This window comes from Crocodylus porosus, unplaced genomic scaffold, assembly GCF_001723895.1.
Source record: "Crocodylus porosus isolate Cpor-Errol unplaced genomic scaffold, CroPor_comp1, whole genome shotgun sequence".
In the NCBI taxonomy this organism is placed as follows: domain Eukaryota; kingdom Metazoa; phylum Chordata; order Crocodylia; family Crocodylidae; genus Crocodylus; species Crocodylus porosus.
In genome coordinates, this window is record NW_017728926.1 from 14,698,678 (window position 1) to 14,708,683 (window position 10,006).

The following is a 10,006-nucleotide window of genomic DNA, read 5'->3' on the forward strand; positions in this document are numbered from 1 at the left end:
AAGGATTCAGATTACAAAAAGGCTTTATAGAATGTCAGAATAGATTAATAATACTGTTAAGAAGAATGATGATAACGATGGCAAACCGAGAGACTAAAGCGTGCTGAAATTTAACATCATGGCCACAGGTTCAGATGGTACCGCACCCTGGCTTACGTCACTAAAGCTGTGTATTGCAGAAGTCTGGGAAAATAATGATGGCATTGACAGCAGCCTGCCCAGTGTCTATATGGGGATGGCATATAGTGTATAAATCCAGATTCCAAGGTTGCAATAATACCACAAAAATAGATACCAAACAGCAGAGCCAATTAATCCTTTCACACGGTGACTATAAAGTTCTGATATGCATAAATCAGTATTTTCTGCTAGGCCACCATGTGCCTGGTAACATTTTTAAGGCAATATGCTCTTTAAAAAAAATCCTTCTGTGCAAATTCAGTCATGTAAACCTAGATGTGAGTAGCACCCACACATTTTTTTTTGCAATCGGCATTAGGAGCAGCACGTAACTGGTTTGTAAGGTGGAGAGCCTTATTAGAGGAAGTATTGTTTTATGTGAACAGAAGACATCTGGTTTATATAAAACAGCTGCATGCATTTGTTTCAAGGATTATAGCTACAAATATAGCTACAAGATGGACATTTCATAAAGAACCCAGCACTTTTCAGAGATTCTTCTAGAGTCATCTATACTCATGTACTGACAACAGTAATAAATTTCTATGGAGATGTCTGTGTATTCCAGAGACTCTGCAAATTATACCAATTGAGCTGTTACTGGCCTTTTAGGAATAATACAGAGTTCCCTGACCTTTATATTTGCACGCAAGACACCACTTTTTTTTTCTTTCTTTTTTTTGATTTTTCCTGTTCTAATTATTTTCAAAGCAAATGGGGAACAGTCCATAGTAGTGGAAGCACTAATTTATTTACTGAAAATACAAAATGTGACTTTCAAAATTACTTAACTCAAGCAACAACAGATATACACAGAATGGGATTTTACACATGTTGGACAGAAATAAGAGAATCAAGCCGCGACCAGAAAGATTCCAGAACTGCAAAGATGTGTTTGATTTGATCCTAACGTGTGAAGAGAGAGTCTATGATCAAGTAGTAGAAGGTAAGGACCTTGGATGGTTAAACCAATTTTCTTTCGATTCCTTTTCTGAATTTGAAGACAGACCCAACTGCTGTTAGCTGGAAGATCCATCTAGGAAAGAAGTTGGAACCCAGGATTTAGGGGCTGTGGCCAAATATTTACACCAGATATTTATTTGCAGAAGGCATTGGTAGCTCTTCGGTGTGTTATGCAGGTGCCACCTTGGAGGGTAGCAGGCATTCTTCCTTCTCTAGGTACAGGATTGGAGAGGCAGTCGTGGGAGCTCAAGTGCTCCAGCCGAGTGAGGTTTTCAAAATGCTCCTGGGGTTGAAGTGCAGCAGGGTGGATGTGATGGGCACTCTAGATTTATGACGAGGCCACCTCCTTGTAAGTCAGGAGATGAAGGAACCATCTGACTTCGCTCAGTGCAGAAGTTGTCTTTTGCACATGCAGCGATACAGAAGACCAGGCCTGTCCATTAGTAATACAGCCAAGGTCACATTCAGAGTAACCAGGATCTCGTAACTAAAGCTAACCCACTGCACTGTGTCCACACAGCAGTATGTTTCTTGGCACTATCATTGCTTGGATATGCTGGCCTGCCCATATCTGCCACACTATATGACTGGGTCTGAGTATCCTGGGAGAGCTGCCTAGATTTTCCCTGTATTCAGCTGAAGATGCCAGGGGCAGAGGGTTGTGGGTGTCACTTCCACAGAGCACAGCACCACATGATGTCTCCCCTGCCCACACAAATCCAAGTGTGACACAGTTGGGAGGACTGAGATGATTTTTATGCTTCTGGCTCCTTTGTGTTTTTCCCTGCACTCAGTTTAATTTGTTGCAAAAGAACAGGCCTGAGTTATGTCGTTTTCTGGACTTCTCACAAGGTGTTGCCCAGAATGAAGTGTCAGAGGTGTTAAAAATGAACTTCAGACAAAAAAGCCATGTGGTTTCAGTGGTCTGTTAGTGAACACACATTTTAGGTACACAGCAAATGTTGTAAATAGCATTTGGAAGGCAATGGACACTTCTTATACAAGCTTGGGCAGTAAATCTAGTGCTCTCTCACAGAAAGTCCCCATCCCTTTACTTGTTTAAGTACTTGCACTTAAATGCAAGGTTTCAGTGTAACACAACACCTGTCTGCTTGCACATAAATACTTTCCCCTCTGGTCTTTTTCAGAGGTGGTTTCTCCATTCATAGAGTGGCCCTGATTTGTAGCATGTGTCACCTAGACTCTTGACCGTGTGAGGAGCATGAGAGCCTCTCGCTACTTTTCTGGGTACTTCTGAGCCTAGTCATCAAGCCATTGGGAGTTTTCTATGGGTAGCAGAGGCCTTTTTTGACCGGTCTTCAGTGGCTGGTGAAAGGAATCTGTAGCTGTTTTCCAAAGCGAACATACAAACATTCATTGTAACAAACACAAGAATTGCAGTTTAATACCCAACTGTAAATCCTGCAGCCTGGGCAGCCTCTAGGCATGATGAATGCTTCCCTCTTGGCTTTCCCTCTATATCCATAAAACACCATGGTGAGCCACCCAGTATCCTCATGAAGGGCCTTGCTGCAATGATGCTTTCCTCTGACTAGCGTGTGACACCAGTATTGAATCTTATTAGCCTTCACAGCAGAAATGTCTCTTGGTTCAGCATCAATCAGCTGCAGAGTCCCCAGGGCTGTCCTTCACTCCTGCATTTATAACAGCCTTGCCCCCTCCACCACTTAGGCTGTGCCCTGGCTCAGTTCTTGGCAGTGAGCGTGACCTGCCAGGCAAATTACCCTCAACCTTTCTTGACTGCTTCAGAAATGGCCCTGAAACGTGCGGCAGATATGAGACATCCTATTTCTGGGTCCTGCTTGTCAAGTAGCCCCATCTTGCCCGACACGCGCAGGAGCAGAGAATTCAAACCATCTTGGTCATCTCTTCTTCCTTCTTTGCTCTTCCCTCCCACATTCAATGTAGAGTACATAAGTTACTTGGGAAACTGGCTGGTCCCATCCACGCTGCACCATAACAGTCATAGGCAGGGTCAAAGTAAGGCATGCCAGAAGTCACGAGCCATGGGCTGAAATCCCACACAGGCCCACAGTCGCCTATCCACCAGCCTGGTTGTGAACTCACTGAAAGCTGTAGCACACATGACCCCATAGACTGAACACTCTCCAGATCGCGTGGTGGTATCAAGGAAAACAGAGTGTGTAGGAAGAAAAAAAGGAAAGCTGGTTCCTGTGACCCTTAAAAAGAAAAGCAACTCGCATAAAGCTGTGATGCTCCATAGCAAAGCTTCTGCTCCATTATTTTACTAACAAGTCCCATCAGCATTATCATCACTATAATTTGCGCACACTGCCTCATGAGGTTGGGCGTTTACTACTCCATAGGAGTTAAAAACTCCTGCATTAACCATCCCTGTAAGTTCAGAGCGCTTGGCTCCAGCACAAGGTGTTAAAATCAGCATGGAGTACAGGCAGGGTTTTAAGAGAACCATACAGCATAGATGTAATGATATTTTGCAGTCACATTGCACTTTTTATCCACCACAGAGGTAGGAGGTATTGTCTCCATTGTACACCTGAGGAAACAGCTCTTGCTTGGGGTTTAATAGTGAGTCAGTGTCAGTACCTGGAACAGCACCCAGCCTCTTGCTGGACTCGGTAGACAGTCTCCCATGATGGTGAGGGGGTTGCCTTTAAATTCACAGGGCAGCCATGCGAATCTAGGATCTTATACATTTAAGAGAGTTCCTGCTCACATTCTTAGCCTCCGTCATCATGTTGCCAGCTGTACAAAGCACTGTGCGCTTGCTTCGGGTTTGTCATCTAAACAGTGGCAGAACTCGGGGCTTATTAAGGGAACTGGTTTGAAATGACACTGATAGGTTTTATGAGCAATAGCTCTGAGCTCTGAATGAATATCGTGTCAGAGAGCAGCCTTTGCCCTGGTATTTTAAGAGAGCATTTCTTGCATAGGGGTTGGGAAGAGAGGGCCACCACTTGTTAATTCACACATTGTGCACCTCTTTCTCTGTGTGATGACACCCTTCAGAAATAGCAAATGAAAGAGCTTGAATTCTGCCAAGTGGCTCCTGCTGTGAATGGAGACTGAAATTTTAAAGTGGAGTTTCTGGACGGGTTGGCCAAGCTGATGTTGCAGGAGGCAGGCAGGAGTGAGAGCCTCTCATTGTTAATACGGGGCACTTTAATGGATGCCTGTAGTGCAGAGAAGTACTACAATATCAGATAATCCACAGCCTTGCAAAAACTGCTCACCTGGGAAGAGCTACTTGTTTTTCATTGAATGAAATGCATTATGATCCGGATTTTCTAAAGCAACTAGAAATCCTGAATGCTTTGATTTTGGGGGGGAATCCAGCTTGAGACACCTTTAAATGACCCAGTCTTCACGGTGTGAGCACAGAGCATTCTCTAAGAATCAGGCCTCTGAGTCACAAGGCACTGTTGACAATCTTGGCCTAGGTCTTTCAATGGCCACTGAAGTAAATGCTGGGCAAATAGCATTTCTGCCTGGACTGATAAACTCTCATGGCCCTTTTGCAGGGCAGATTGATCATTTGATTTCTCTAGTCCATCTCTTGTCTCACAAGTCCCTTCGGGCTCTGCACAACAAAATAGAAAACCACACAATGAACTGAGCTCTTAAAACAAGGTTGAGGGAGGACTAAATTGGGATGACACTTTTCTTATTTCCCTGCCACCTTCCCCTTAGGGATATTGTGCGTGAAACATGATTTTTCCTGAAGGGTCACTCTTGTCTTGTCTTGTCTGTTCCCAACTAGATTTAAATTCCAGAGAACAGGAGACGTGCCAGCCAGTACATGTGATCAACGTGGACATCCAGGATAATCATGAGGAGGCAACCCTGGGAGCTTTCCTTATCTGCGAGCTATGTCAGTGTGTAAGTATAAAGTCCCTGTTTCCTATCCATGCCTGGGCCATAGTTGATTTCTTTTTTCTAACTTGATTACAAGTTGGTTGATTTCTTTATTATTTAAAAAGAAAGGCACTCCTTAGAGTGCTCTCTATGGAAAATGATTACGTTTTATGTGAAGCTTTACCTAAAGCAGCAAACTCCATGTCAACAGTGTTTCCAAAATCTTTCCCTGGGATTTTTCTTTGGCGCTGATGAGTCTACATGGATGAATCATCATTGAATTAATGTTTTTTTAGAGGGGAAAAAGAATGTTCAAAGCAAATATATAATTAGCCATGATACTTGTGCTTGACGACTGCACGGTGCTTTTAGCTACTATTGTTTAAACGCAATATTGCACAGCACTGAATGCGTTGGCACTTATTAAACATCAAGCTCTGGATATGCCAATGTTGCGCTCCCTACACATGTATAGACTATTTCCATTTAGTAGAACCGTCCCTTTATAAAAGTGGTTCTTATTATGCATGACTGATGTTTACATGTCATGTTCTCAGTCATTACAAATAGGTGGAAAATATCTTGCACAAATTGCCTAAAATAATCCCTTTTTTGTGTCTGTGGGAGAAGCCTCAGTTAGACCCTTCCATTTTCTGCCTTATGATTCTTAAACCTACCACCTGGAAGAAGGCTTCATGGAGCCAGCAACGCATGAGCTAGTTGATGCATTCTGTTCCAGAGAAGTCCATTGAGGGCACAGAGAAATATCGTTCACCTTTTTAGAGGGTTTAAAGCTAATGAGCCTGAATATCCCACTATCGCAGCAGACTGTTAATTCTGCCCACTGGCCTGTCCATTCTATTCTGCTATAATCCTTTTTGGATGCACAAACCTATTGTGGGCTTGATGGTGCAGCTTGGCTTCCAACTCTCCTGGACTTGCTTACATGTATAGTATGAAACTCTCATTGGCTTGGTTCCTTTTTGGGAGGGTTTTCTTCATGTCAGGAGCACAGCCAACCCTATATGTTGCTAAGAAAGTCCTTAGATTAGAGTTTATTCTGTATTATAGCTGCCCATGCTGACCTGGGTAAGGAGATCACCAGTATGTTTTTTGAACAGGAGGTGAAAGAGCTGTAGATTAAAATTCCATATGTATGCTCGCTGCAGCAAAAGATAATGCCTGGCTGTGCTGGTTAGAGAAACAATGGCCAAAAGCTGCTCATAGTACAGGCCAGAGGCATCTGTTTCCCTTCTAAATAGACCTGCCAAGAAGTGGAGCTGTAGTGCAGGTGGGATCATGACCTGTGTTTTGCAATCAAACTGAAGGCTTGGATTAATCTTGTCATACAGCTAGGGTACCATCCGCACTGCTGATTGGAACAGAGCTGTAAGTGGATCAGGATGTAATGAGGTTGTAAGTTGCCCCCCTGGCCTAGCTGCCCTAACATGAATGGGACTACTGTATTTGAACCTGATTCTGTTCTCAGTGTAAATATGGCCAAATGTGCGAGAGAAGGTCTGTGTAAGACCTTTTGGAGTTGTGATCTGTGAAATCAGCTGCTGAGTCTTTGTTTTGTTTTGTTTTGGTTTGTTTTGGTTTGGTTTTTTTGGTATCAAAGTGGTACAAAATTACTTGCAAATATTAAGTCTTCATGTCGCTTTTTAATGGTACATACAAGTGTTAGATGCTTTGGGAATTATTGTCTAATTACCAAGTAAATCTTCATCAAAGCATAAATTGATCTATTCTGCTATTTTAAACTTGGAAAATAGCCCTTAGCGAAGAGGGGGGTTGCAAACGACATCAGCATTGCTTGGTTCTGATTACTGATATGTTCTTGCTCTCCTCCTTAGATACAACACACAGAAGATATGGAAAACGAAATAGATGAGCTGTTACAGGAATTTGAAGAGAAAAGTGGAAGGACTTTTCTTCACACTGTCTGCTTTTATTAAAGCACTTCTGTCTTAGGCCTTAATACAGATGAGAGAAGCATGTGTGTAAGGTTCTGATTATACTGTACTTTCCTGGAAGATGAACTTTGATCCTTTTTTTGTTTGGTTTTTTTTTTGTTAATAATTTTACTTTTCAGTGTTTTGTTTGTATGTTTCAGGTATTCTGCCACAGGCAGGCAGAGATACTGGCTGAATTGTACATATGCAAATGATTAAAAATATACGTAAAGGCCATCTATTTAAAAATACAAATCAAGATTTTTTTTAAATCCTACTTTAATTGTTACAAGTGGGGTTTTAATTATAAAGAGAATGTTTCTTGAATATGATACAGTTTATATTGTATTTTTCCAGCTTACAAATGTATTTTATTTCACCTGTGTATTTTTTTTTTTCTTATTTTAATGTAACTGACTGAATGGCTGGAATATGTGAAGATGTGAATGGAACAATGGAAAATTAGTATCTGTATATTATTAGGTATAACATTGGAAACATCCAATAAAAGTGGAAATCTCCAATTCTGCCCAATCTCTTTGTCTTCACACCAGAAGCTGGAAAATTGGGCATTTTGCTTCTTGTGTTGAAACTGAAGCACCATTGAAAAGGTGGTTCCATACAAATTACCCCATTGAAGAGGATGGTCTTGTAGTTAAGGCCTCTGAATAGGACCTCAGAAAATCAAGATTCTCTTCCTAGCTCAGCCAAAGATTTCACATGTGACTTTGGGCAACTCACTAAATCTCTGATGCTGCTGTGGGATGAAATGAAGTCAATAGGGCCCTGCCTGCAAACTTCTCATTGCAGGAATCCAGGCCTCAAGTTCTGTGCCTCATTTTCGTATGTGTCCTGTATTCCTTGGGGTGCTATGAGAGTATAAAAAGCCTTCGAGGCCTTAAAGTTACAGTGGCTAAGAGCCACAATAACAGATGTCTTCAGTCTAAAGGACAGGATCCTCTACAGAAATAGTTTAAAGATATTAAAGAAGTGTCTTTTGAGTCTAAATATTCCCTTCCAACGCGGTGAGTTATAAAGCAAGCTTGCATTAGACACTGACATGTTCCTTATAAAAAGGGCAATGTCTCAGTCTAGTCTTCTTGCCAAAACAGTGGAATGCCAGAGATAAAAAGCCTGAACAGTGAAAAGTGAACTGGATTAATAGAAATTTGGAATTACCAAGTGAAGTGCTACTAGTTGGTTAAAGGCCAGAACAATCCTAGGTTGGTATGGCTTGTTTCAAAACACCCAGAGGATATTGAGAAAACTAGATTTGTCCCCCATACTGATGATGTATGCAGAGGAAATGCAGAAGACCTCTGCTTATTAACCCAATATTGGGGTAGGACTTGGGACTCCTGCGTTTCGTTTCCATCATGTGATCGTGGACAAATTACTTAACCCGACCCATTTCATGAGAGTCGTTGCACTTAAGTTGACTTCCATGGGATTTCAGTGCATGCTTGAAGCTAAGCAAGAACCTAAGTGTTCTCCTGAATCAGGTAGTCTGGGGATGATTACCTTGAGATTATATGTGAAGTTTCCTGGAAATGCCACAATCTACCTCCTTTATTAACAAACATGGATCCCTTAAAAAAGGACACTTGCTTGTTTCAATGTTGGGTGTCTACAATGCTGGCGGGAGGGGAGTTAAAAGAGGGTATTTGTTAAGCAAAATCATGTTGTGTTTGTCTTCTCATCTGGTGCATTTTGTTCCTTGAGGCTATTTCTTTAAAGGCAGGACTTCACTGAACTTTGTCTGCCGCTTATTTGTTAGTTTGTGACATCAGAGCTGGTTGCTGTGAGAATATTTGCAATCAAAGACGGAAGGGTAAAATGACTCTGGAAGGGCTGAACTGCCTAGAGACGGATCCGTTTAAGAAAGAGACATGCCGTGCATCCCTCCCATCATCCGGACTAATTTCCAGAGACTGAACAGAGGTGAGGTAGGATTGTTTTCTACCACTCCATCCAGGAGATCTAGTGTTGAAGTGATCTGCTTCGTTTTAAACACTCTTTGTTGTTGCAAGAAAAGTCTAAACAGAGGATATTATTGGACATGTGTCAATAAACATGGGTTTTGGTAGCTTCTGCTTTAAGTGTGTGTCTGTATATAAAGTGTTGTGGAATCGAAATCTGTCACGCTCACAACACTGCTATCTATGTGTACAACTAGAAGAGAATCCTGACTGTAGCCATTAAGTGTAAATTAATTTATAGAAACTTTAGTAGTTTGACCCAGATGGTTCATTTTTCCAAAATGCGAAGCTGCTGTTGTGGCAGAAGATTATGTCGTCTTATTTCTCTCTTTCCCTCTTCCTCCCCTGCAATTCCCCCACAAAAAAAAAAGCACACATAGGAAGCTTTGATCAAAAAGAATGATAAGAGAAATGTGTATTATGGAACAACCTGTTCCTTTATAAATTGTGCCTTGTTGCTCACAAATGAAATTTAAATTGGGAACTAATAGATTCTCTCTTGAGCAGGAGAGAGAGTGCCGATAGCCGATATTACCAATCTCCAAATTTCATTTACCAAGCTGTGTGCTGAAGCGTGTTTAGTTAACAGCTGCCTGGATGTATAGACAACTGTTAAGGATGGCCCACAGCCCAACGCAAAGGCTTTCTAATTGCACTGCACGGAGATTGCTTCTCAGCCTTATCTTGCTGCGCTGCCTGCCTGAGTCACTCTGTGCTGACACACGTTGATTCAAAATGAAATGTATGCGGTGGCAGAGGCAGGATGGGTTTGTCTTCTATACAGAGCTGCGCATTTTTCTGCTGATCCCCAGTGCCTCTTTACCCAAGTCCACAATGGAGCCTAGTGACTGAAGGAACATTTTTGGGTACTTACCTTAAAGAACAAAAAACAATACAGATCCTCCCCCTCCCCCCCAACCCGTCTTAAGCAATCAAGGTCAAAAGTAACATCACTGCCAAAAAACTGCTTTTCAAGGTAAGGTTTGGACTGAGGGGAATAAAAGGAAGAGTGATGAGTCTGCCATTTTGAAGAACATGGCAACACTCCATCAACCTGCTGGCTACGTTGTG

The 10,006-nt window shown here is 42.0% G+C and overlaps 1 protein-coding gene across 1 annotated transcript in view; it reads left to right on the top strand.

Annotated features, from left to right (window-relative positions):
* The window catches only part of SSU72 (SSU72 homolog, RNA polymerase II CTD phosphatase), a 62,126-nt gene extending 53,084 nt beyond the window's left edge, over nucleotides 1–9,042 (top strand). The window contains exons 3-5 of the mRNA XM_019541563.1: nucleotides 987–1,126; nucleotides 4,907–5,025; nucleotides 6,858–9,042. Of these exons, the coding sequence (XP_019397108.1) occupies nucleotides 987–1,126; nucleotides 4,907–5,025; nucleotides 6,858–6,959 (361 nt within the window). The 3' untranslated portion in view covers nucleotides 6,960–9,042. The remainder of the gene's footprint in view (nucleotides 1–986; nucleotides 1,127–4,906; nucleotides 5,026–6,857) is intronic.
* The last annotated feature ends 964 nt before the right edge of the window (nucleotides 9,043–10,006 follow it).